The 27,550-nt window shown below is 38.5% G+C and overlaps 1 protein-coding gene across 5 annotated transcripts in view; it reads left to right on the plus strand.

Moving 5' to 3' along the window:
• The window catches only part of sptbn2 (spectrin, beta, non-erythrocytic 2), a 56,723-nt gene extending 29,510 nt beyond the window's left edge, over window positions 1–27,213 (plus strand). For 2 of the 5 annotated variants that reach the window (XM_028032421.1, XM_028032423.1), the window contains 38 exons: window positions 309–460; window positions 687–860; window positions 1,125–1,216; window positions 2,807–2,887; window positions 3,746–3,861; window positions 4,115–4,227; window positions 4,619–4,806; window positions 4,899–5,016; window positions 5,524–5,682; window positions 5,792–6,094; window positions 8,291–8,444; window positions 8,543–8,937; window positions 9,027–9,290; window positions 9,370–9,581; window positions 10,243–10,380; window positions 10,474–10,693; window positions 10,809–11,345; window positions 12,082–12,284; window positions 12,384–12,474; window positions 12,605–12,751; window positions 12,868–13,131; window positions 13,286–13,510; window positions 13,599–13,688; window positions 14,023–14,301; window positions 14,382–14,512; window positions 14,600–14,804; window positions 14,905–15,279; window positions 15,365–15,609; window positions 16,523–16,661; window positions 16,778–16,862; window positions 17,505–17,701; window positions 17,876–18,003; window positions 18,086–18,161; window positions 19,381–19,458; window positions 21,001–21,179; window positions 22,856–23,029; window positions 23,131–23,173; window positions 23,274–27,213. In XM_028032421.1, coding sequence (XP_027888222.1) covers window positions 309–460; window positions 687–860; window positions 1,125–1,216; window positions 2,807–2,887; window positions 3,746–3,861; window positions 4,115–4,227; window positions 4,619–4,806; window positions 4,899–5,016; window positions 5,524–5,682; window positions 5,792–6,094; window positions 8,291–8,444; window positions 8,543–8,937; window positions 9,027–9,290; window positions 9,370–9,581; window positions 10,243–10,380; window positions 10,474–10,693; window positions 10,809–11,345; window positions 12,082–12,284; window positions 12,384–12,474; window positions 12,605–12,751; window positions 12,868–13,131; window positions 13,286–13,510; window positions 13,599–13,688; window positions 14,023–14,301; window positions 14,382–14,512; window positions 14,600–14,804; window positions 14,905–15,279; window positions 15,365–15,609; window positions 16,523–16,661; window positions 16,778–16,862; window positions 17,505–17,701; window positions 17,876–18,003; window positions 18,086–18,161; window positions 19,381–19,458; window positions 21,001–21,179; window positions 22,856–23,029; window positions 23,131–23,173; window positions 23,274–23,477 — 6,974 coding nt within the window. In that variant the 3' untranslated portion in view covers window positions 23,478–27,213. The remainder of the gene's footprint in view (window positions 1–308; window positions 461–686; window positions 861–1,124; window positions 1,217–2,806; window positions 2,888–3,745; window positions 3,862–4,114; window positions 4,228–4,618; window positions 4,807–4,898; window positions 5,017–5,523; window positions 5,683–5,791; window positions 6,095–8,290; window positions 8,445–8,542; window positions 8,938–9,026; window positions 9,291–9,369; window positions 9,582–10,242; window positions 10,381–10,473; window positions 10,694–10,808; window positions 11,346–12,081; window positions 12,285–12,383; window positions 12,475–12,604; window positions 12,752–12,867; window positions 13,132–13,285; window positions 13,511–13,598; window positions 13,689–14,022; window positions 14,302–14,381; window positions 14,513–14,599; window positions 14,805–14,904; window positions 15,280–15,364; window positions 15,610–16,522; window positions 16,662–16,777; window positions 16,863–17,504; window positions 17,702–17,875; window positions 18,004–18,085; window positions 18,162–19,380; window positions 19,459–21,000; window positions 21,180–22,855; window positions 23,030–23,130; window positions 23,174–23,273) is intronic. The other 3 variants (XM_028032424.1, XM_028032425.1, XM_028032422.1) reach the window with 2 other exon arrangements.
• The last annotated feature ends 337 nt before the right edge of the window (window positions 27,214–27,550 follow it).

Raw genomic sequence — 27,550 nt, forward strand, 5'->3', positions numbered from 1 at the left:
TTTAAGATTAGAAAACCCTCCCTGGATTAATAGTGTCTGTAAAATGGGAGTACACAAGTCAAGGACTTCAATTCTTATGGCTTAAACTGCTGGTGTTCACTCTACTCTGTCGGCTACAGAAAAAAAAAAAATTGTGAATATTTATTTACTAAAGCCTCATGTAAATACGACTGTTCAGAGGAGTGCATTTGGAGCATATAGACTAGTGAAACACTCCACACTGGGACATCTTTGAGGATTTTAGGCTGAGTACACGTCAAAGCTAAGGCAATGCGAGCTCACTCTTGTTTATCTGTTATTTTTTACAGATGAGCGTGAAGCCGTGCAGAAGAAAACATTCACCAAATGGGTAAACTCTCACTTGGGTCGAGTGACTTGTCGCATTGGTGACTTGTACACAGATCTGCGGGATGGCCGCATGTTAATCCGCCTTCTGGAAGTCCTCTCAGGAGAACAGCTGGTCAGTACATGAAAGTAACCACTTTTCTTTAGACATGTTTGTTTTATTACATGGACTTGCTTGTGCTCCAGTTTCTATTTGTTTTCCCCATTAAATTCCTGTCAGCTGCTCCTTTCTATTTCATTTGTTCTTAAATTTTTTTATTCAACATCATTCAAATGGGTGCATCTTGTTTTTTTTTTGTTTGTTTGTTTTTGCTTTTGTTTTTTTTCCCCCACCCTCATAGCCAAAACCCACTAAGGGCCGCATGCGTATCCACTGCCTCGAGAATGTTGACAAAGCTCTGCAGTTTCTCAAGGAGCAAAAGGTCCATCTAGAAAACATGGGATCCCATGACATAGTGGATGGAAATCACCGTCTCACCTTAGGCCTCATATGGACTATAATCCTCCGCTTTCAGGTAATATGAAGTGATTGTTTATATCGTAATGTTGTCCTTATGCAAACTTGCACTTCCTCTTTGAAGCTCGTAAAACTTGATTATTAGATGGCGCTTCACTGCGGTTTTCTAATAATTGTTTTAGTTGTGAGCTCCCCGTTATGACTTTTTGTTTTCTCACTCTCCAAAGGGTGTCATTGCATACCAATGTAATTATTATAAATTATGCTGCTAAATCTAGAAATTGTAATTTATAAACATCTTGCTATCTTGATTAAATGACAGATCCAAGACATCAGTGTGGAAACAGAAGACAACAAAGAGAAAAAGTCAGCCAAAGATGCCCTTCTGCTTTGGTGCCAAATGAAAACAGCAGGGTAAGAAGCTGACAGCATTTGTCTGGAAGTGTTTTATATATATATATACACACACACACACACCTCAGTAAATTTGATTATAATTTAAAGACTAAATTATTTCAGTAATTTATCTAATAAAGTAAAACACTGTTATAATTTTTGTATAGACAGTTAAATAATTTCTGTATAGATAAAGCTGATTATGGCTTTTGGCTTATCTATTAATTTCTCTCACATTGAGTGTTATGCAAGACTAACAATGAGATTATGAAAACAAAAATTTTATGTAATGATCGTGTCATGACCTACACAATCATGTGCAAGTCTGCTGACTCGACAGTTATCCAGCAGTCACTGACATCTTCCTCAAACAGGGAAGCTGCAAAAAGGTCATAGCCTATGGAAGTTAGCAGTTCAGAGTGCCGTATCCAATGATCCAATTGGAAAGTAAAGTGGAGGGAAAAAGGGTAGGAGTAAAAGTTGGAGCAGGAATAACTGCAGCTTTGAGAGGATTGTGAAACAAAACCCATTCTGCAGTTTGGGGAAGATTGACGATGCTTGAACTGTGGCTGAAACCAGAGCCTAGAGCCACCACACACTGATTTATACTTGGTTATGACCGCCACGTGCTTTGTGTTGAACTACTCCAGAGAAAAGACATTAGAAGTGTCTTACCTGAGGTAAAGGACTGGACTTTTGTTCAGTGGTCCTACTCAGTGTCCTACACAGGTCCACTGTGAAGTCTGTACAGTTGATGATGATTTGGAAGGTCATGTGATCTGGTGTGGTCTGCTGGGGTTTTTTCCCCCCTTCCTTAGCACCTTGGCAGAGCCGTAGATTGATTACCGTATTGCCATGTTGCCATGTGTGATTAATTTTTAAGGGTTTTCATTGAAAGTAGACTATAATAGTAAAAATTAAGAGAACTTGAAATAAGTCGTCAATAAAATTGTGAATCATCAGGAAGGCCAGTTCTGTCCAAGGTGATGTAGACAGAAAAAATCTGGCAAAAACTCATCACCTTTGGATAATGTCTCTCACCTCATCCATTGAGCCGTTGCACAACTGGCGAGCTCCTTTGGCAATATGCAGCTGCGTCCTAGCTGCACAAAAAGCATCATCATAGCTCCTTCCTCCCAGCAACTGTAACCATCACTGTTCCCAGCAATACCAATATGTTGTTTCCAACCCTACTATTAGTTTATTTTCTTATCCTTGGCCTACTATAGAGCACAGTTTGTATATTTTAAATGATCTTACTAAGTTACACATTTCTTAGAGCCTGAGTATGCTTAATGTTCTCACATTATACTGTTTTACAGTCTTTTAAAAAAAATTTTTTTCACTTTTCTGGTGAATTTTCCCCAGTAAGGAATTAAAAAAAGATTTTTCTATTCTATTGTTTGTAATGAATTTACATAAGTTTCACTCTTTGAATTTAATTACTGGAATAAATTTACTTTTTGTTGCTATTCCAAGTAATTAAAATTGTCTTGTGTGCTGAATATTTTTACTGTTAGCATATTCTTTTTCTTTTTACATGAAAATCAGTATGGCATTCTGTCGTGCTGAGCTAATGATTAATGCTTTTTAATCTGACCCCTACAGATATCCTAATGTCAACATCCACAACTTCACCACCAGCTGGAGAGATGGCCTGGCGTTCAATGCCATCGTGCACAAACACAGGTCAGTGAGTCACTGACCTGTGGTCCCTGTTTGGCTTGTTTTGCTGAAGAATCTGATCCGTCTATTCTTTTTTTTGCTGGGTGTTATTTCAGATTATCCTCCTACAAACACAAAAGACATCCAATATTCTTGTACTTTGGTGTTCAGGGAATTAAAGCAGTCAAAGGAGTTTCTTACCACATTTTCTATTTCAGTATTTTTCCATTGTTCAGTAGGACTTGAAAAATAGAATAAAATGGGGAGTAAGATGACCTAGATCACAGTCATAACCCAACTTTTTTTTTTATATATATAGAACCATCGTTGGTAACTCAGTTGTGCACCCTGCTGGTTAAAGGATTTCTACAGTTTAAAGATAAAAGACCAAAGATTAATCCTTAACTTGTGACTCAGATGGAACAGAGATTATTGATGAATTAATCAATGCATACAATGAAGGCGTTTCTCATTTACTTAGGTGTTCAATTATTTCACTGTATTTACTGTTTGACTAATTTATGACACAGCTATCAATGTGCAGTTTTTAGCTTTCACAATGTCCTCTGTGTAATTCATGTTAATTTTAGTATAAAAATATTTTTATTACATCATTTTATAACTGCATTTAGTGGAGGTTCATTTGTAATAAACTTACATCTGACATATTTATGCTGCTCTAAAATCCAAATACTTCTAAAATAAGAAAGTGTTCATTAAAGAAAAGAATATCAGATGTTTTTAGTCAATGCATGAAAAGCATTTTTACATATGTCTTTCGCAAAACAGATTTTTTTTAATAGCTGATGGCTTGAATGTTTTGACATTTCTTCTTATCTGTATCCTGCTCCTATTAAAACGTCTGTTTCTCATTGTCTGCAGGCCTGACTTGATTGAGTTCGACAACCTGAAAAGGTCCAATGCTCACTACAATCTCCAGAATGCTTTTAATGTGGCTGAGAAGGAAATGGGCCTCACTAAACTATTGGACCCAGAGGGTAGGTGGCTGTTGGCTTCATTGAGGCATTCAGCTTTTCTCTAAAATAACTGCATTTAAGTTGCAAGTTTTATTAAGTTTAATAAAGTCAATTAGTCTTGGACAGCACTAATTATTGTCAACTTTAATACCATCACAAAAGGCTGTTTAAAGAATTAAAAGGTGGATAGAGCTGAACACTTCTTGTTCTTGTTTTTTGATCAAGTGATATTTGGAGCACAGCACTTTAACTTTGTTTTATTCCTCTCTTCCAGATGTCAATGTTGATCAGCCAGATGAGAAGTCAATCATCACGTATGTGGCCACCTATTATCATTACTTCTCTAAGATGAAAGCTCTGGCAGTGGAGGGAAAACGAATTGGAAAGGTTAGCTCTGTGTGTGTGTGTGTGTGTGTGTGTGTGTGTGTCTGAGTTGAGACTTTTGGCTAAGTGACTTTATAATTTAAAAGCAAGAACTTTTTAAGTGTCAATAGTTTGGTTAAATAGCTATAGAAGGTTTTGGGGTTTGAGTTATTTTTGGATAGAAGAAATCCTCTTTGTTTTTGCTCGTCTCTGACCTATTAGCTCCCTTGTGGTTCTTGATTACCAAGAACTGAAGGAGTGTACAGATAATTATCTACTCAAGATGAGATGACAGCACATAGATGTTAGACAGCTTTCCACTTGAAAATATGCTTGGATATATTAGGCAGAGCATGACGGATGTATAAATATTTCCGTCCCATTTATGTGGAATCACTAATTGTTTTGGCTGCAGGTACTCGATTACGCCATTGAAGCTGACCAACTGATAGAGAAGTACGAGACCCTGGCATCAGAGCTGCTGCAATGGATTGAGCAGACCATACTGACACTTAATGATCGGCAGCTGGCTAACTCTCTGAGTGCTGTTCAGAACCAGCTTCAGGCCTTCAACTCCTACCGGACTGTGGAGAAACCCCCTAAGTGAGTATTAGTTTGCCTGATGGAAGCTCGTAAAGGGTAAAATATATATAAATATATTTTTATAAAATCCAAAATATGTTTTGTCTCCACAGATTTACAGAAAAGGGGAACCTGGAGGTCCTTCTCTTTACCATCCAAAGCAAAATGAGAGCAAATAATCAGAAAGTTTACATGCCAAAAGAAGGCAAACTCATCTCTGATATAAATAAGGTAGGGCTTGTTTTAAATACAAGACCAGATATATTCAACAGCAACCCTGTAAAAGAATGTGTAAAACGCCTGAAATTAATTGTGTAATCTCTGACTAAAAAAGGACAGAATGTGAAAGCAACGCACATTGACAACCTCAGATGTGGGTGATGAGCAAACACCCCTATTGTTTTCTATCAAACAGCCCACACCGGCGTCACCAGCCAATGCTGCAAGGTGCAGCAATCAGTGATGTTTTATTTTAAATGAATTGCTAGAGATACTAGAGATACTGTACCCATGCTGGAATAAACATGCATTTATTCTAGGTTTTTAACATCTTTACCAGAGCTAATAAATGTGGCTGGCACTGTACACATTTCAGTACCTGAAAAGGATATAAAAATGTAGCAAATAATAAAATGGAAATATTTTCCTCTAATTCTTAAAAATTTTTATTCTTTGTAAAACTTTTGTGTCATGTCTGCTGCATGATTCGGGCATCTTGTGCATCCATCTGTTTGGCAGGCTTGGGAACGACTGGAAAAGGCTGAACATGAGCGTGAGCTTGCACTAAGAAATGAGTTGATTCGCCAAGAAAAACTGGAGATGCTGGCGGCTCGCTTTGACAGAAAAGCAGCAATGAGGGAGACGTGGCTGAGTGAGAACCAGAGATTAGTGTCTCAGGTAGAAAACGTACTTTTTCCTCTTAAACCTGATGAAAAACTTGTATTTGTTTAAAAACTTGTTATAAGATTAGCTGGATTCTCATACAGTCTTCTTTTTTTGTTGCAAGGATAATTTTGGGACTGATTTGGGAGCAGTAGAAGCTGCCACCCGTAAACACGAAGCAATTGAGACAGACATCGGTGCATACTGGGAGCGGGTTGCTGCTGTGGAGGCTGTTGCCAAAGAACTGGAAGCAGAGAAATATCATGATGTGCGTCGCATACTGGCACGACGGGATAACGTCCTTCGACTTTGGGAATACCTCAAGGAACTTCTGGCTGCCCGCAGGGAGCGTCTGAACTCCCATCGAGACCTACAAAGATTGTTTCAGGAGATGCGTTACATTATGGACTGGATGGCCGACGAAAAGGTAAAATGGACATTTTTAATGGCTTTGTTTAAATAAGTGCTGAATGTCTGTGCTTATTCCTATTGTTGATTTGGTGTCCAATTAACTAAAAGGGCTCAGCTAATCCTCTGAAGTAAGATAGATGTTGTTCATAGTTTTTCCCAGCAGCTTTAGTGTTGCTCCTAATTGCAGTAATTAGCTGTTACCATTCCTGCTAACGGCTGACTGGTGTTGCCTGTCATTGTTGGCTTAACTGAGGTTAACTGAGGCAGACTACAATCATGCGGAGCACTAAAGGAATTAAATTTTGACAAGCCGTCTTAGCAAGCTGTGAACTTAATTCATTTGTGTTCTGCCAGTCTTGAAATGCTGGTATTTCCTCATGTTTGTTCATTTTTAGTGTTCATGTAGTCCAAGTTAAAACTGTTCTTTATAAAACAGCCAGTCTTTCATTAGCTTGACTTCATTAGTTTCATTTAATTAGAGCTCTGTTTCATTATAGATATTATATATGGGGGATTTTTTTTTTTTTTGCAAAGCACCACATTTGCCTCCTCTCCATGTTCACCAGTATTACAATTGTTTGATTTTGACATTTAAATCTCTCTTAGTCAATCCGTATCTTTGCTAATTCATGCCTTCACAAATCCATATCCCCCATTTCACACACAGGTGTTAATTTTCATACCTGTATTTTGTACCAGTGATGTTTTATGTTTTGTAGTAATCAAAGATTTTGAGATTTTTTAAAAATAAAAATGCTCAATTTTCTGCTTTCATTTATTTGTATATTATTTTACTAAAAAACCTGAAACTGCATAATTTGGTTGTTGTTCCCAGTGGACTCTGACAATACTATGTCAGTTCTATTCAGTCTAATATAAATTAGGCTTAATAAAACCTTCAGCAAGCTCTTGCTGATAGACACTAATTACTGCAGTCAACTCATCCACCTGATGATTCAGATTTAAATTAAAAGACCAAAAGTATGGCAAGGTGAAAGAAAAATAAATCACCGGCACACTTTTAAAAATTGTATTATATTAATAGCACAGTTAACTCTTCTTTCCTCTTTTTCATCAGTGTCAGCTTTTGATCAACAACACATGCACGCCCATTTTAATGCATAACATGACTCAAACACTAACTTCCTGTGTTATTTCCTGCTGGCTGAGTGTTGTCTTATACTACCTTTGAAAATACAGTTACTTGGCAAGATAACATTACAAGTATGAAATTATCTTATTTTTGAGCTTATATAATTTCACCCACCCAAGTAACTTAAAAATATAACAGCTATTTGTATCAAAGATTGACTCTAAATTCTATCACAATCTGCGGCATTTTATCGTGTTGAATTGAATTTTATGTTCTACTGTTTTTTCTGTTAAAGTGAAAAATAATTAAATCCACACAAGTAAACATTAGAAAATCATTGTTCAAAACCACAATAGATTTAATTTCTGTGCCGTCTGATTCCACTGATTAGTTGATGGACAAGAGATAAGCATCAGTGTCTCCATATTACTTCACTTGCATGTATTTAGCATCACCCACCTATAATAAAAAATATATATAAAAGATGTATGATTATCAAACAATTGGATATTCTTGGAATACCATGAATACTTATTGGGAAAAGTATAAAACTTAAAAACTCAGGCATGTCGCTTCTGACCCATATTGTGCATGAAAGGGTTAAATGAGTTTTACTGCTTTTCTTTTTATCTTTGCAGAATGAGAACTTGGTATTTCTTTTGTTTTGATTACATTTTTAAATATGTTTATAGTGTATTGGTTAGCCAATTATCTACCAATTAACTTTATTCATAATCTGTATTTTGCTTGATCCTTTGATTTTTCAAATGAAGTACATTTTCAATTGTCTGCAGTTAGGAACTTTTTTCATCTTTATTATTAGTTTGTACTCATTGATTTCTAGTTGTAAACATTTTTTATTTTACTTAGGAGGTTTAAGCTTAGACAGCTAGGTTATGGTAAGCTTTCTGAAAATGTTAAATCTAATAATCACCAAATAAAATAACTAATAATGAAAGGTAATCCTTTTTAAAATGGCTTTTCTATTCATTGTTCTATATGTTAAACTTTTTTGAGAAAACATTTCTTCATTATGTTTACCAGATTTTGACTGAAAAAAATTAAAAAACATCTCTAAATGTTTCTCTTTGCTGTTTGTTTTTTGTCTTTTTTTTTCAGGGTCGCCTGCAGTCCCAGGATAGTGGTAAACATTTGCATGATGTGTTAGATCTTCTGCAAAAACACAATTTGGTAGAGGCTGACATTTCAGCTCAGGCAGAGAGGATAAAGGCAGTGCAAGGAGCCGCCAAACGTTTCACCTCCTACGACCAGGGTAGGCCTTCTAATGCGGTCTTCATCATTTTCTGTACGGATGCTTCTCTTTTCATCAATATCTAAACACATTTTTCTCATTTCTTTCCTTCTTGAAAGCTTACAAACCTTGTGAACCTGGTCTTGTTGGTGAGAAGGTCGATCTGCTGGGTCAAGCTTATGAGGAGCTTGGCCAGCTTGCGGCGACGCGTCGAGAGCGTTTGGAGGATTCACGTCGACTGTGGCAGTTCATGTGGGATCTTGGTGAGGAGGCGGCCTGGATCAGGGAGCAGGAGCAGATTCTGGCCAGTGGGGACAATGGCCGTGACCTCTCGTCTGCCCTTCACCTACTGAGTAAGCATGAGGCCTTCAGGGACGAGATGGCCGCTCGCTACGGCCCCCTTAGCAACAGCATCGCTGCCGGAGAAGCTTTGGTTGAAGAGGGACACTTTGGAGCCCCGGAAATCACGGAAAGAATCCAAGACATCCGTGGACAGTGGGCTCATCTGGAGGAGGTCGGTTGTGGTTTGCAGCTTTATTTGTCACATCTAAACAGTCTTCTATTCTGTATACATTTATGTTTTTTGTACTCTAATTTTATTAGACAACAAAGCTCAGAGAGCAGAGTCTGAAGGAATCTGTGGCTTTGCACCAGTTTCAAACTGATGCCAACGACATGGAGGCCTGGATTATGGAGACGCTTAGACAAGTGTCCAGTCAAGAGGTTGGCCACGATGAGTTCTCCACCCAAACGTTAGCTCGCAAGCAGAGAGAAATTGAAGAGGAGATCCAAAGCCACCGCCCCCTTATTGACTCGCTCCATGAGCAGGCCCAAGCACTGCCAGAGGCATACATTCATTTCCCTGAAGTACGTTTGCTTTAGTTTTCATTATCCTTTTCAGATCACATGCTCTGTGTGGTGAATGACGGCTAATTGCGGTCTCTAGGTGGAGGGACGTCTTCCTGCTATTGAGCAGCGCTATGAAGAGCTAGAGTCTCTATCAGCAGCTCGGCGACAGGCTCTGGAAGGCGCCCTGGCGCTTTATCGCATGTTCAGCGAAGCCGACGCCTGCCAGCTGTGGGTGGAAGAGAAGGAGCAGTGGCTGGATGGCATGGAGATCCCTACCAAGCTGGAAGACCTGGAGGTTGTGCAGCAGAGGTCAGTTTGGGAGCGTTGGAAGCAGAGATGATTATGTAACAAGATTGTTGCTGAATCCAGTGCTTTTTTTTTCTCTTTAAAAATAGATACAATTTAAATTTTTCCTGACGATAAAGTTGTAAAATATCTTGAAAACTTAATTTTATTTACTTTTTAGTTATACACATTATACAACATAAGTGATTTAGGATTAGCTAAAATTGGTATAATCATTATCCATCCTAAGTGCATCATCTAATTGTTTCTATTGTGATGCTTCCGCTTACTTTCTTCAAATTCAGTACTTTCTTCACATTGCTAAAGAGCCATTTTAGCAAAACTTGATCCCAGTTTGCTTCTTGTTTGTATCTTGAATCTCAAAATAAATTTAAATAAAATAATAATAATATTGAGCATTTATTTTTATATATATCTAAAGAAAAATATGAAAAAATGAAGTATTCAACATGGAAAAGTTAAATGATCTTAATTTCAAAAATCAATGCTGTCTACATTAAGTTTCTTTTTAGCATTGATATCATATCTCTCTCCAGGTTTTTACCAACCAGTACAGTTTGCACAAATTAATATTCAGAGTAAACATAAACCTGCAATGAGTATGTACTATAATGATGCAAATCTTTCATAGCGAGTGAAATGAAACAATTATACTCTGCTGCAGGTTTGACACCCTAGAGCCTGAGATGAACAACTTGGGTACTCGGGTCACTGATGTGAATCAAGTGGCTGAGCAGCTGCTGAGCTCAGACAACTGCAGCAAAGACCAAATCCACCAGACAAGAGACCAGCTAAACAACAGGTAAGACCTAATATTGAACATGCCTTTATTCTCACCGCCATAAGCACCATTCTGTTTGTACTTAATGTTCCATGTGATGGATTTTGACTCTAGATGGAAAGAGTTTGAGAAGCTGGCTGGCCAAAAGAAGCAAGCCTTGGAATCTGCTCTTAACATCCAGAACTACCACCTGGAGTGTAACGAGAGCCAGACGTGGATGAAGGAAAAAACCAAAGTGATTGAATCCACGCAGAGCTTGGGCAACGACCTGGCTGGAGTGATGGCACTTCAACGCAAGCTAACTGGCATGGAGAGGGACCTCGAGGCTATTCAGGTATGGAAGTGATGCATGCTGGGCAGAAATAGAAATATAAAAACACCTGGACAAAATAATTGTTTTTTGTTCTCCTGTTATTTCTTAATCTAAATTAGCTTTCATATTTTTTTAGGGTAAGTTGGATGATTTGACAAAGGAGGCAGAAAAACTCGCCAGTGAACATCCAGATCAAGCTGGAGAAATCCAGGGTCGCCTGGCTGAGATTCAGGAGGTGTGGGAGGAGTTGAATGCCACCATGAAGCGACGGGAGGAGTCACTGGGAGAAGCCAGCAAACTTCAGGGTTTCCTCAGGGACCTGGATGACTTCCAGTCCTGGCTGTCCCGCACTCAGACCGCAGTGGCCTCAGAAGACAGCCCCACTTCCCTGCCTGAGGCCGAGAGTTTGCTCGCCCAGCATGAGAGCATCAAGAACGAAGTTGACAACTACAAGGAGGATTATGAGAAGATGCGAGCGGTTGGCGAGGAAGTGACCCAAGGTCAGACGGACGCCCAGCACATGTTTTTGGCCCAGAGGCTTCAGGCGCTGGACACTGGGTGGCATGAGCTGCGACGCATGTGGGAGAACCGCCACAGTCTTCTGGCCCAGGCCTTCGATTTCCAGACTTTCCTTAGAGATGCCAAGCAAGCTGAAGCTTTTCTCAACAGCCAGGTTAGAACAACACAAAATATGGATAAAACTTTATTGAATTAACCACATTAGCTTTCTTTGCAACAATCTGCTGTTCCTTAATCAGTTTCAGTACTCCTGTTACAAATGACTAGCATAACAGAACTAGAATATTTAGTCTTGCTGCTTCTTTGGCTGCAAAAGAAATGTAGCACAAACTGTAAACGGAACTCTTTTTGCTTTCCTTTGACAAAAAGCTTTTGCAGTTGATTGGAATGAGTTTGATTTAGGATCTCAGAGTAAAGGAGGGCAAATACAAATGGACGTTTTCCAGGTATTTGTTAAAAACAATAAAAATAACTTACCCTTTTTGTTTTATTACATAGCCATGTGCTACTTTGGGTTGATATCACATAAAATTCCATTAAAATACATTTAATGTGAAAAGTTAAGAGCTATGAATACCTTTGCAAAGAACTATATTTTTAGCTATATGTTACCGGTAACTGACTTTTTGTTGGCTTTCATATTTTGGCAAGTTATGTTTTTGTTAAGATTTCAGCCAATCAAAATGGATCCCAACATAAGGTCAGGGGGGATTTACTATCATTCCTATTAATATTACAAGCATCAAATGAAGGTTAAATCGAAAAGTGCACAGCTTAAAGGTCGCTACTAGAGACGGTCAGTTTATAGGGTTATGTTCCTTCATAGCTTTTAGAAAAATGCAGCCTTTTTGGGAAACTGAAATGCGAGTGCTGCTTTTGTGTCTCTGTAGGAGTACGTGTTGTCCCACACAGAGATGCCCACCAATCTTCAGGCTGCAGAGGAGGCCATTAAGAAGCACGAGGATTTTCTCACCACCACAGAGGCCAGCGAGGAGAAGATAACGGGTGTGGTGGAGGCTGGACGGCGCCTTATTAATGACTCCAATGCAAACGCAGATAAAATTCAAGAAAAAGTTGATTCAATCCAGGAAAGGTCAGAGCTGGAGCAAAAGATAAGGGAAAAATTCAGATTTTTTTTCTGATGTGTTTAGAGTTGAAAATTCTGTCTTATGCTTGTTTTTTTTTTTTTCAGACATTGTAAAAATAAGGAGGCTGCAAATGAACTGCTTTCAAAGCTTAAAGATAACTGTGAACTTCAGCGCTTCCTGCAAGATGGGCAAGAGGTAATAAAGTTAAGCACTTAAACAAATTAATGTGTAAAGTCATTTAAAGAAGGAATTTGAATAAGTGGCCTTGTGTTGTGATATATAGTGTCTCTTTGTAATGTTTTTCCATATTGCTACTCCTCTATAGCTGACTTTGTGGATCAACGAGAAGATGCTAACAGCACAGGACATGACTTATGATGAAGCTCGAAATCTTCACAGCAAATGGCAGAAACACCAGGCCTTCATGGCAGAGCTGGCCTCCAACAAAGACTGGCTGGATAAGATTGATAAGGTGTGTAAACACAGAAAACACACCCTCTTAAATTAACCTTAAGTTTTATTCCCCCTTCTTTGAACTTGGTAACAGTTTACCAGCTCTTATTTGTAAGTAAATTGTTTTTCTAAAAGGAGGGTCAAGCACTGGTGGCGGAGAAGCCTGAGCTGAAGCCGGTGGTCCAGCAGACGTTGGAGGACCTGCAGCGTCAGTGGGAGGAGCTGGAGAGCACCACCCGGACCAAGGACCAGTGCTTGTTTGAAGCCCACAGAGCAGAGATATTTACACAGAGCTGCTCCGCTCTGGATGACTGGCTGAAAAACATCGAGACCCAGCTGCACAGTGACGACTACGGAAAAGATTTGACCAGCGTCAACATCCTCCTTAAAAAGCACCAGGTAGAAATCAAAATAAGCTGCAAAGCTCTGAATGTTTTTATTTTTCCATTAAAAAAAATAGCAGAAATAAGTTGGGCCAAAAATATTTTATCTGATGCAAATGAAGATGTTTTACCTTTTTTTTTTCATTTTTTAAAATCTTTCCCCTGTGTAGATGTTGGAGCATCAGATGGAGGTCAGAGAGAAAGAGGTGCAGTCCCTACAAAGTCAGGCTGTTGCTCTGTCCCAGGAGGATGCAGGGTTGGCTGAGGTAGACGGGCAGCAGAAGCGAGTCATTGACAGTTTTTCTGGGCTCCAAGACCCTCTTAACCTGAGGAGACAGCAGCTGCTGGCCTCTAAAGAAGCACATCAGTTCAACAGAGACTTGGAAGATGAAATTGTGAGCACTAGCAACTCAGTGGAGTTAATAGATGAGTTTTGAGTTTTATTTTTGTCCTGCTGAGGTTTTATTTCTATTTAATTTGCAGCTTTGGGTAAAAGAACGGATGCCTCTGGCATCTTCCACAGATCATGGAAAAGACTTGCCAACTGTGCAGCTGTTAATCAAAAAGAACCAGGTACAGTTTTTTTATGCTTTAGTTTTCAGCAAGAAATTTAATAATTATGTTGTGACACCCTTGGCTTAAAAATATATGATATAAAATCAAAAGGCATTCCTGATATTTTGACAGATTCTTAGATTTGACAGATCTAAATGATTTTAAAGCAGACATCATCTAAATGGGTCCAGATACCATAAACGGCCAACCTTTTACCACAATACTCAAAAGTCCAGAATGATGTTAACTTCTGGAAATATCTAGAAATGTCACTCTGGAAAAGAATGGAAATAGAAACTATGCAAGAACCATCCTTCCAGTAGAAATAATGTCAGAACTGGTTGTGAAACAGACGTTGCAGAAAGAGATCCAGGGCCACCAACCTCGCATCGATGACATCCACCGTCGAGGTGAGGCTCAGAGCCAGGTGGACGGCGACAGGCAGTCACTGCTGAAGGAACGCCTCGTTGAGCTCAGGGATCTCTGGGACCAGCTGATCGCAGAGACGGACAAGCGTCACGACCGTCTGATAGAGGCCAATCGCGCACAGCAGTTCTATGCTGATGCGGCTGAAGCAGAAGCCTGGATGGGGGAGCAGGAGCTGCACATGATGTCGGAGGAAAAAGCAAAGGTAAACTTGAGACAAAGATGAACAGATCGTTGTTAATCCTGTGTATTTAGGAAATATAATCATTCATGTTTGCTACCCAGGATGAGCAAAGTGCTCTGGCAATGGTCAAGAAACACCAGATCCTAGAACAGGCCCTGGAGGACTACGCCCAGACCATCCACCAGCTGGCCAACAGCAGTCGTCTCATGGTCACCAGCGAGCACCCAGAGAGGTCCGGAAGCACATCTTAGTCTTCAACCTGAAGAAGTAGTTGTCATTTAATAACTAACATATTTGATTCCTAATCTCAATTGAATAGTGAAAGAATCACCTTGCGACAAGCCCAGGTAGACAAGCTGTACGCCGGCCTCAAAGACCTGGCAGAGGAGCGCCGTGTGCGTCTTCAGGAACGGCTGCGGCTGACCCAGCTGAAGCGAGAGGTAGATGACTTGGAGCAATGGATCGCTGAGAGGGAGGTGGTCGCCGGCTCCCATGAACTGGGACAAGACTATGAACATGTCACGGTGGGTCTTTTTTCTCCAATTGAAGATGTGAAAGCTCTGGGAAATTCAGCGGAATTAATTATGTTGCCCCGATTTCTGTTTTTTCTTTTTTTTTCCACAGATGCTGAGGGACAAGTTTCGTGAGTTTGCTCGTGACACCAGCACCATTGGCCAGGAGCGTGTAGACGGCGTGAACGTGTTAGCAGATGACCTCATCGAGTCCGGTCACCCTGAGAACGCCAGCGTGGCAGAATGGAAGGACGGTCTAAATGAGGCCTGGGCTGACCTGCTAGAGCTTATTGACACACGCACGCAAATGTTAGCCGCCTCCTATGAGCTGCACAGGTTCCATCAAGATGCTATGGAGGTGCTTGGACGTATCAAGGAGAAGATGGAGGCGGTGCCTTCAGACCTTGGCCGGGATCTAAACACGGTCCAGCATCTCCACAGACAGCACAACACTTTTGAAAATGACATCCAGGCCCTCAGCGGACAAGTGAGTGAAAAGATTTCTTGTTAGATTTCGAAAGCGGCTTCAGATCAGAACACAGAAGGCCTTCTCTTCCTCTTTTAACTCCAAGGTGAACCAGGTGCAGGATGATGCAGCACGTCTGCAGAAGGCCTATGCTGGTGAAAAAGCAGATGACATTCAAAAGAGTGAAACGGCCGTGACGACTGCCTGGCAAGGGCTGCTGGAGGCCGGCAAAGCCCGCAGGCTCCTCCTGCTGGACACAGTGGAGAAGTTCCGCTTCTTGAACATGGTGCGAGACCTCATGCTCTGGATGGACGGCATCAACGTGCAGATCGACGCGCATGAAAGTCCGAGGTAAACGGAGTATTTACCACTAACTGGAATGGCTTATATAAAAACCAGAAGTGGGTAGAGTAGCCAAAAATTATTCTCAAGTAAGAGTAGCACCACTTTAACATATTTTTACTCTAGTAAAAGTAAAAAGTAGCTTCTAAGAAATTTCTCAAGTAAGGGTAAACAAGTATTTGGTAAAAAGCCTACTCAGGTACTGAGTTACTGATCGAAACAGTCGTTTAATACTTACAAATTATATAATCAAAAAGACCAAAATACAAAGTAATAAATGAATACATTTATTTTTAAAGCTATTTACAATAACCACCAAGTTATCCAAAGTGCTTTACATTGGGCAAAATAAGATAAAACGTATAAAACACGAGGAGTGATCGAGATAAAACACAAGAGATGATAGAATAAAGTAAACAGACAATTAAAATAAATATCACACTATTGAGTAGTAAGTCATGTTGAAGATGTATGTCTTGAGTCTTCACTTCAAAAGACCCAGGTCAGAGGTCAGTCATATTTCAGCCGCAACTTATGTGGAAATTTTGTCATTTTAAAGACCGAAAGGAAAATAATTCATAACATGGTTGCAAAATAACAAAATTAGGCGAAAGGAAAAAAAAATTCCAGAACAATTTCTTTCAGTATAAAACTTTTGAAAAACTGAGTCTGTGTCTGGTGAATTTTTGGTTAAAACAAGCTTGTTCTTTATTTTAGGAAATTACTAATAGTGTATAAAGTATCCAGACATTTTACTCAACTAAAGAGTAGCGATATATCATAATAAAATTACTCAAGTAAAAGTAAAAAGTTCAGCATTGTAAAAAATACTCCTAAAAGTATTTTTATTACATCAATAAATGTAAGTCGGCGCTACCCAACTCTGATAATAACACCAACTCTCTTGTTTGCTTCATTTAAGGGATGTATCATCTGCTGAGTTAGTCATTGTCAATCATAAGGGCATCAAATCGGAGATTGAGACCAGAGCAGACAGTTTCACTGCCTGCACCAAGATGGGAAATGACCTCATCAACAAGAACCATTATGCATCTGACGAGGTATTTGGCTACGATTCAAGAAAAACTATTTCAGAGGGAACACAATAACCAGATTTTAGTGTCTTCATACCATACAGCTCAGTACCCTGTTTACTGAATGCTCCTTTTGTCTACAGATCCGAGAGAAAATGGCTCAGCTCCAGGAAAAAAGAGATAAGATCAACAGCAAGTGGCAGGAGAAGATGGACCATTTACAAATTGGTAGGCATAAGAATTTCATTTCATTTCAATGGAAATTTTAAATACTACGTTATTAAATAATCTAGATATAAATTAAAATTCAAAGAGTATCTTGTCCCGAAACAAAAGGTTATTATATTGGTATATTAATTACATCATCTACTGTAACTGTGATGTGGCAACAGAAAAGCATGTAGGTACAGGTTTAAAAAGGAAGATATGCAAATGGGAAGGTTTAGGCTGGAGGGCTATTAGAAAGAAAGAACACAGAGCATCATTTCATATTCATTGGGGAAAAATGGTTGTATGGTGTAGTCATAGATTTATAAGGAAGTCATATAATTTATTATTAAATGACATAATGCTGCAATGGTAGCTATTTTATTAAGATACCTTTTGGAAAAGTAGGCCTACTTGCATGCATTCGACTAACACCGCTAAGAGATCAGTCCATTTTTAATTTACTTCATTTTTGTTTCTTTCCAACACCACTATTTCCATCTTACTTAAATGAGTTACCACAGTCCTTCTACTATTTTGAATGTCTTCTTACCAAGATTGTGAAGCAAGCTCTAATAACTTATATTATGACTCTTAGGACATTTCATGATTTATTTGTATTTGTTATTCTTGCACTTAACTTGGTGTTTGCATTTGCTTTAGTGCTGGAGGTGCTGCAGTTTGGACGAGACGCCAACGTGGCAGAGTCATGGCTGGCAGGGCAAGAACCTCTTGTCCGAGCGGCGGAGCTTGGTGCTAACGTTGATGAGGTTGAGAGCCTCATTAAGCGCCACGAAGCCTTCGAGAAACTCGCTGCAGCTTGGGAAGAACGCTTTGTGCAGCTCGAAAAACTTACCACAGTAAGTACAATGATCGCTTTCCCTCTGAAGTCAGGGTGCCAACTCAGTCTGGTCTTTCTGAAAGATTTTCTTATTAAAATGTTTAGCAATTCTGGGAAGTGGTCTGACAGATTCAGGACGTTACTAACCTCCTTTAAGACAGCCAATTAAAGTTTGAGTCGTCTTTTTCTCCAGCTGGAGGAGCATGAAATGCAGAGGAGGCGAGAAGAAGAAGAGAGAGCACGGCGACCTCCTACTCCTCCGCCTGTAGAAGAGGTGGTGCCGTCTGAGCCACATAGTCAGCCACATGATTCAGCAGCAAGGTAGGAGATGTTTGAAAGAGCAGACAGCAAAATCAAACCTGTTTTTCCGTTCACACGACATTCATCTGTCTTTTAAACACAGAACAAGTCTGGACCAGACGACACTTAATCAATCGGTGTCAGTAAATGGAATGCACAGCGATAATGACACGTCTCAGGTGAGACAAGTTTGCCTTGTCCAACGTTGTCGTGTTTTTTTCCCATGCTGTTGGCCTCATTTCATGTTGTATTTATTTATGATTCGAGTGGGTTATTGAAATGTGTTTTCAATTTTTAATAAGTCATTTAAAATTACTATTAATATGCAAAATTCGACCAAGCAGAGTCAAAATAATCCAATTTTATTCCAACTCCATTGATTCAAAATCATTTCATATGAAACGTAACTCTCATTGTTTGTCTTTGGTTGTCATACCGCTGTGAACGGTGTCTCATCTTTATATGGCATTTAACAAAGTGTTGAATCTTAATTTAACATAGAAAAATTGGCAAAAGTTAGATTAGAATCTTATGTTTCAATGTATTGTACTGGGATTTTAGACCCACAATGAAACATGGTGGCAGCGGGAACATGCTGTCAGAAATCTTTTCCAACCTTAAAAACATAAACACACCAGAGCTATAATAGACTGGTTTATATCAAACCTATTACAAATCCTGACCCATTTGAGAATATGTGGCAAGCCTGAAATCAGTGTTCAGAATCTCTCCATCCAAACTGAGACTAAGCTGTTTTTCAAAGAATGCAGCAAAATTCAAGTATAGATATGGGAAGCTAGAGGAGTAACCTAAATGGTTTGCAACTGTAATTGCAGGAAAATGTGATTCTGCAAAGTTTGGAGAAGGCTGAGGACAATTGCTTGCCACACCTTTCAGATTTTTACCTAAAATCCGTGTTGTATTTTCCTTCCACTTTACAATTATGCACCACTCGCTCAGTCTATTACTAAAGATCCCAGGAAATTACATTGCACTATATGGTTGTAATGCTCCAAAATGTGAAAAAGCTTTTATTCACTGCATTTTGAATAATGCAGTTATCTAAAGAAAATAGCTAGAATTAATATATTGTATTTACTGGAGCAACATGGCCAGAAAAAATGAAAAAAAAAAAACAATTACAATTTTATCTTTTACGGAGAAGGAGAGGGGCCTGGGAAGAAAACCGTGCAGTTTTATATACATGTAGTTCAATCTTTTCTCATTGTCTGATCAAAAGCATCACAAAGTGACCTGGATATGTTTTAATTTTGATCATGGCTGTTGACTCTGGTGTGTTGGCATTTTTGTTAAACTAAAAAGTTCAAGCCCCGAACTAACATTCAAGTGTCTGCCAGCGATGGACTCCTTAACAATTTCTCATTGCATTCTTACCAGCAGTCTTTATCGCTGCCGTTGTCAGTGGGAAAGAAATCAGAGCCTAAACGTGTGTGTAAGCCCAAACAGCAGGAGCGTGTGAGTAATGAGCCATGGTCAGCTTTGTTGTTGCTCCCCCTCCCAAACGCCCCCTTACCTTCTTGACAGCCTCCACTCAGCTCCTGGTCAGCGGCAGTACTTCTTTTAAGAAGCCATTGCTTCTTTGCATCCTGCTTTATTTATTAATGAACCACACAGCTTCATTAATGAGTCCCATTGCTGCAAAAAAAAAGGCATGATGCACATTCATGGACAGGGTGTTTTCATGGATCTGATGTTGCGGTTTGCAGCTGCTGTGTATGTGCTTGCATTGACCAGGACGGGAGTCTCTAAATGTGGGGCAGAGTAAATGTGGTGGTTATTACAGCTGTTCAGTGGTATTTTTCTATGTGGCTTGTGGTAGTGTCTGTATGTTTACTTCTGAGTGTGTATCTTGCTTAAAGGAGTTAAAGCTTTGAATAGTGAATAGTTTTAATGATGGAAAAGAGATGAATAAGAGCCTTCTTAGTTTCAATACTGTTGAAGTTGCATAATTTTAAATTAAGTCATATTTTCTGTTTTTTTGTGTTTCGTTTGGTAAAAAAGTAGCAAACTTCAAAGATTAGTTTGCTTAGCAGAGATTTATTTACGTTTCGTTGAAAACATAAGTATTTTCCTACTTATTTTCAGAACTCTAATAAAACAAGTTATAACAAAATTTTTAAATATTCTGCTGTTAACTATCGATATATCAAACGAGAGGCACTGATAAGAGAGCAGTCATTGGAAAACAAGTTTTCAACATAATTTTAAGACAAATGGAAGTTAATTAAATTGCTGAAGTTTTATTTTGGCTTCAGTGGCTGTTATTACTAAAACGGCAGTCTCTGTGTAGATAGGATATAGATACTCGAAAGGATAAAACAAAGCATCTCCATTCAGCCTTTATGATTTCTTACACTTTCTCACAGCCTGAATGGGCTGCAGACACGACATACCGTCTCTTTAAAAACGTGTTTCCTTCTAAGTAGCTTCCTAGATCTCTCTGTTGCCTTTGAGTCGTCTTTATGCAGTAACACACAGTGTTGCGAGGTCTTCCAGGAAATTAATAAATATGGTGCATTTTTAAAAAATTTTTATTTTTTATTTTAAACCAGCAGGTCTGATGAATCTGAAATTGGCAGATTTTTCAGTGCAGCTCTAAATTTTTTTTCTTTGTTTTTTAAAGATTGTAAGGAAAAGTGGAATTAAACTTACTGAGGTTTTACTAAGTAGGTTATAATTTGAATTATCATGTTTTTTTCCCAAAAACGTATTGAGGATGTTTAGCTTATGCTGGTCAGTGCTTCTTGTATGTATCCTTTGTGAGTAGCTAAGTTGTGCAGTTTGTCTCACAGTTATAATGTAGTGTAACCTCTTGTGTAATGTGTGATTCTATGAATCCAGTGGACCCCGTGTTCAGTACCTCAGTTTATCATGCAGTGTGTTAAAGCAAGCATCATTATGGCTTTTTGTGTTTGGCTGTGAACGGCTGCTTTGCTGCTCCCTTGGTCTTTTTCTGATATTTCCAGCATTACCACTTTGGTCTGGTTTTAACCACAGGGCTCAGAGTCCGATTCGGTTAATGGACCCGGTAGAGACAGCGGCCTGGCGTCCTCTCGCCTCGAGCCGTCTGCCACGTTACCGAGCAGAGGCGGTGCCGACTCCGAGCCAGAAGCCATGGAGGGCATCCTCTGCCGAAAACAGGAAATGGAGTCCCACAACAAAAAGGCAGCTACCAGGTAGGAATTTGGTGATAAGAGAGTGGTGACTTGTTTACATACTGGGGAAAAAATTAATTAGCTGAAGGGCACTTATTATTTCATTTGATGGGACTTGGACCACACACATTCTAATGGTTGTGGATCTTTTTTAAAGTTCTTGCACTTTTTTAAACACTTTTTTTAAAGACAATTTTTGTGATATGCTATTACAAATAATAAAGTAAATGCTAAGTAATGAAAGGTGTACTCTTATTATTATTTTTTACAAAATGACAGAACAGAGAACAAATTAACTACTTCTGCAAACTCTCTATTTAACAAAGTAAACCATATAATGATATAAAGCATAATATCAACACTTACAATGTAATAATTACTCTAATATAAATTAACTTTTTTTTTCCTCATTTTAAATATAATTATTTTCAGAGTTTGGGAAGCCATCTGGTTATTATCAATATCAAAAAGTACTGAATCACATAAAGTATTAAAATATTGGTAAAATTATTGTGAAATTAATCTGTGTAATGAAAAATGTTTCTATAATCTGTGTAAAATTAGTTCTAGTTTTTACTAATAAATATTAAAAAGGTTTATCAGTTCATCAGCTTTTGACTAACTTTTAGAGTTGGAGGAATATTGTAAAAATAGTGCAAAATCATTTACTGTTTTTTTTTTTTTTTTGACAGAATTTATCCATATAAAAAAAACATAACATTTAAACACTAATATTCACTTCAGGCAGACTAAACTATCACAAAATACAGACACATGTGCCCATGTCTATAGGAGCTTGATGCATACTTAGTTTTACAATACAGCTCAACAGTCAAAGCTCTTAATTACTTGACCCGGTAAAACGGCACATTAGTTTATTCATGCAGCTTCTCGGTAAAGCATAAAAAGTTGGAACATTACTCGGGTCGGGACAAACATTGGCTTGCAGCAGTCCATCTTGGAAATCTAATTCAGATTCTAAACACACCCTAAAAATAGATCTCCATTTTTTTTCATTGTGGATTTACTACGATTACACAAGAGAGCTGTAAAAGGAGGAACAGACCACTTTAGCATTATCTATGAACATGTAAAATTTAGGTGTTGACATGTTAACTTATAACATGTCAACATGTATAACATGTATAACATGTAGGAGCAAATTAACACTATTTTTAAAGCTGTGCTTAAAGTTACATATAACTTTAAGCACAGCTTTAAAAATAGTGTTAATTTGCTCCTTCATTTTCTATATTTTTGTGCATACAGGAATCTAATATTTTATCTGTAGTTTTATATAAATGATTGATCAGCTGTTTGAATCAAAACATCCAAGTTTTTTCAGTCACTTCATTACCGAGTACATAAGCAGATCTTAATTTATTCCAGAACTAAATTTATTTGTATCAAAACGGAACAAAGAGCTTTTTGGGACGCCACACTTGTAAACCTTTTAAGATAGTTTCTGAACCAGATGTGCGCTACTCTTAAAATCTCTTTAGTTTTTATTTCTAAGATTTTGTGAACTTTGTTGTCAAAAGCTGGTTTTCACTCCTGTTGCCGTGGCAATTGCAGTATCTTTCACTTCATTATAAATTCCTCAAATAAGGCTGTAAAATATATGTATAACTTTATTTTAAGTTATTTTGTTATGTCAACAACTGGTTCATACTACTCTGACTAATTTGCTCCAACAGATCATGGCAGAGCATGTACTGCGTTCTTAGAAAAGGAAGTCTGGGTTTCTATAAAGATAGCAAGAGTGCCAGTAATGGCATTCCATACCATGGAGAGGTTCCCATTGTTCTGGATGGCTCTGTATGTGAAGTAGCCCACGACTATAAAAAGAGGAAACATGTATTCAAGCTCAGGTGAGGATAAAATAATTTAAAGCAAATATTTAACTTTACTCCACCTGTTGGTATCAATAAATGAGTGCAACAGTCATTTTTCCTGTTTCATGCGTCTGCAGGCTAGCAGATGGGAAAGAGTTTCTGTTCCAAGCCAAGGATGAGGTAAGATATACAGACTTGTCGTTTTAAAGCTGTAGCTTTATATGAATGATGAGGTATAATAAAACCTTTATTGTTTTTTTTCTTTTCTTTTTTTTTTAAGGTGGAAATGAGTTCCTGGATTCAGTCCATTGCTGGCTCCATCCCATCGGCATCAGGGGACTCGCCGGGAGCGCCCCGACTCAGCCGCGCCATGACGATGCCCCCCATCTCGCCAAGCTCAGGAGAAGGCGTAACCATGCGCAACAAAGAGGGAAAAGAGAAGGATCGTGAGAAGAGATTCAGCTTCTTTGGCAAGAAGAAATAGGACATTTGTAAATGGAAACATCCAAAATCTAAAAAATTCCACAGACTGAGGCAGGCGGACGGAAAGGTACACACAGGTCAGACAGACGCACTGCTCTCCATGCAGGACCCGAGGAATTGCCAACAGATCTGTCACTTGGGACTCTTCAATCCTTTTTGACTTCCTTTTCTGTTTGTTTCCCTCAGCGTTTTAATCTCTTGTTTACTTTATTTTCTCCAAATCTATACTTACTATTCACATTTATCACCCAAACTAGCGTCAGACAAGCTTGTTAGTATAAGTCTGTAACATCAGCTGGATGGGACAGGTCAGACGACTGAAGCGGCTCGTCCTCTGCAGGAATCGTCTCACAGTGACTCCTAGCGGACGGAGTCTCCAGGAAAACTACTAATCGTGTTTTTTTTCCATTCCTCACAAGCGTCCTCTTTTGGGGGGCGATAACATCCGTTTGTTTTTATGTTGATGTTAGTAACTTGATTAATATTATTATTAATATTTATCTTTTGCAATGTATGGTTTGAGAAGAAAACTAATTAGCTAATGACCTTGATCTATGTTGTGGAGAGAAACAAATTTGGTTCAACTAGTGGAGAATGTTGGTCTTGCCCTTGTATTTTTTTTCTCTTTAGGAAAGAACATTTATGAGGTGTTTTGCAACAAAAATAAAGCTTGAGTTTTAGCCGTGTGTGTTAAATGATCACAGGTACCACTGGGAAAATCATATATACATATATTTAATTAGTGGTCTTATAATTCTTTTTTTCTTGTTTATCTCCGATTTTGCCTGCATTTGATTATTTCTTTTGAGTGATCTTTTCTGCTTGATTTTTAACTTTGTTTTTTTTTTTTCCTTCATAAAGCAGAGATTAGTTTTCACACAATGTGAGCGTGTGTGAGTTGTGGTGCTGTGGATTTTGCATGTTTATTTGTTCCTGATTAAATACGGTTGGATGGATGTTGCTTTTCGAAAACCAGACACAAGCAAAATATCACTGGAGTAATTTTCTGAAAATGTTACTTTTCCTTTTGCGTTATAGTAGCTGCAACCAGTAACATTCCTCTAGACATTATTTTTCTCCTCTTTGTTTTAGTCTCCTAAACTATTTTCCATTGTTTTGGTCGAAATGAAAGCTTTGAGGACAGTTGGCAGATGAACGGCAGACTGCGGTGATGAGAGCATGACTGAAGGACAGATTTCATTCCAAGCGAGGGGAGTGGAAGTAAGACAGGAAGGGCATTGATGAAGACGCTTTAGGTGCTCTCCTACAACCAGACATGAGCCTGACCTTTACTTGAACACACTACATTTATTCTGATCCCTTTTTACAAACACACCCTTCATTCAAAACAGTCTTAAAGTTTTCTTAGTACAAAGAAGTGAATGTTAACCATGTGCCCTGTGGCAATGACCTAATGTATGTCAGTGAATTATTAGTCTAGATGCAATGATGGCGACCATGAGAAGCTCTGCTTACAAGCAGACAAGTTACTGAGGAAAACGGTCCTGCAGGTAGTTTAATGAGCTGTTTTGCTAATTTTGTTTTTTATTATTATTTGAATATATGGCATGACAATGTGGGCTGATTATTGTACGTGTCTGAGCAATACCATCTACTTTTTATGTTAACTTATTCTGGAAACATCAGCTTTTAATCACGTCTAGACGTAACAATTAGACGTAATTTGGCAGACAAAAGGGAGAAACTCACTCTAGCATAGCAAATGTAAGCAAATACTAGGTGATGGTTTCCTCAGATATTGTTTATGAAAAGGACCTTTACAGGATGTAGACATTAGTACAAATTTACACAATTGTTCATAGCTGCACCTGATCTTACACAAAACCAAGTAAACGGTATAAAACGGTGGCTGCAATTTGTGTGTGTGTGTGTTTTTTTTTAACAGTATATGTACCCCTACAAATCTGGTATTTGAGTGGCATGACTTGTAAAAGTATTTACCTATATGGATGTCACACCTAGGCATGGGCTGGTATTTTTAATCAGAGTTAAAAATACCAAGGTATCACATAATTTCAACCAACATTTAAAACAAGCATATGTAATATGGTCTTATTGTTAGTTTTCAAGTGCTTACCATGCAGAATACTATAGTTTTTTTACTGTTCTTGGTTTTTATAGAGCAATACGAGCTATTAGCTAGTTAATTAGTCTGGTTACCTGCTCTGGTAGCTAGCCTGCAGTAGGCTGCTTAACAGACATGCTGCTCAGCTGTAGATTTAAAAAGGTCCATTTTCATGCCATGACTGTTTCGCAAGTAGGGATATTTTCAAAAATCCTGTTTTGTTTTTTTTGTAAACAAGAGGAAGGTGTTGGAGATTTATTTTGTTTTCTCTTCACTTTGATGCATCTTGAGACTGCTAGTCGCCCCATGCCTAGTCGATCTGAACTGCAGGATGGTCGCACAAATCAGCTCGAAAGGGGCGTTGGTCATTTTCCAAGAGTAGACTTCATAGTGATTTGTCCCAATCATTAATAAAGATAATTGGTATGACATGAAATGGCAACATGTAGGTACAAAGTGGGGGTACAAAATGGCAAAGAGGCAACTTTCACCTTTTAAACCAACTGGTTTTCTTTTCCTTGTCCAAACAAGGACTATTTAGATAAAGGAAATCCCTGAACTCCTTTTGAACACAGATTGGTTAAGAGCAGGCAGCCCCAACTTTATAAAGCACACCTGTTTCTATCTGTAGGACTGAATATTCCAGGCATGACGCAGAGCTTCCAGTTTCAGTTTAGGTTGCCTGAAATTAAGCCACAATCAAAGAACCACATAACATGCATTATGTGAGCCAACGCAATTGGCACAAATTGGAAGAGAGGCGCCGTTCCTTCTTGGACAAGGTGGTGTGACTCCCAGTGATGCCCGTTCTCCCAACATTTACTACCACATCCGATTGATGCTGCGCTCCAGCTCAGAGGTCACACAGTGTATTTTCATACTGGCTCGTTTGAATGTGAATGAACTCAATTGAATTTGGTCAAGTGAAGCTTAACTCATACTTGACATACTGTACACAGGCTCTGTATCACGCATACTCGCATTAATAAGACTTTGGTACTCCAGTCTTGTGGGAATGTCCTCAACTGGATATGATTTGATGTTGCATATTGCATCCTTTCTAAAAAAATATATAACTTTGTGCTACTGGTGAGCTTTGACCAGAACATAAAAAGTATGCAATATTGATGTCAAGCAGGTTTTTGGATTGAAGAGTACTGGTATCGATGAAGAAAAACAGCTTTTACATGTTGAGTATTAGATGTGGTTGAATATAGACTGCGGACAGTTTATATTCCTCTTTCAGAAGAATGCTGAATATTTGCTGTCCATTGGGAGCTTGTATTTTTTCATCCAGTGGTCTGTCTTGCAGCACTTGATAAACCTTTTCTTCTCTCATTTCTCAGTACCTTTGACAAATGTCTGTTCCTTCCTCTGTAATTCAGAGTTGTTAATACCACTACTTGTATTAATTGCTCTTATGACCATTATTGCTACTGTTGTTACTATTACTACTACTGTTACTAATGCAACGTATTGCAAAAAATTACAACTGGTGTCCCATTTTTTTTCAGGTACGTGTCTGTAATGCCAGACTCTTCCACACGATGTCAGTGTGCTGTGGAGCATTTTCATTACAAATCAAAAATACTGTTTGTTGACTTGTGTATCTACATCTAATATTAGGAATAATAAAACAGTTTAATCAACACATGTGGTTGGGTTTCTTTTATTTTAATTTGTGAAGAGGGTTTTTTTAATGTTGGGTCACATGGTTTCTTATGTTCCAGATTAAAAAGAGAGATTAAATGGATGTCCAAACTGAGATTCTTCAGACTAGTGTTTAATTTTTAACAACCAAGGATGTCTATATTATTAGGATTCAACAAAAAAAAATAGTTTATAAATATCAAGCAAAAGAAAAAAATACATAAATTTCAGCAGTCAAAACTACATATACACAGTGCAATGCAAAAAGGACATCATACAGACAAGCAGCCCAAATCCCCATGGAAACCTTCGGAGGGAGACAAATACAGGTAAAAGTA

This window comes from Xiphophorus couchianus, chromosome 11 (genome assembly GCF_001444195.1).
Source record: "Xiphophorus couchianus chromosome 11, X_couchianus-1.0, whole genome shotgun sequence".
NCBI lineage: Eukaryota > Metazoa > Chordata > Actinopteri > Cyprinodontiformes > Poeciliidae > Xiphophorus > Xiphophorus couchianus.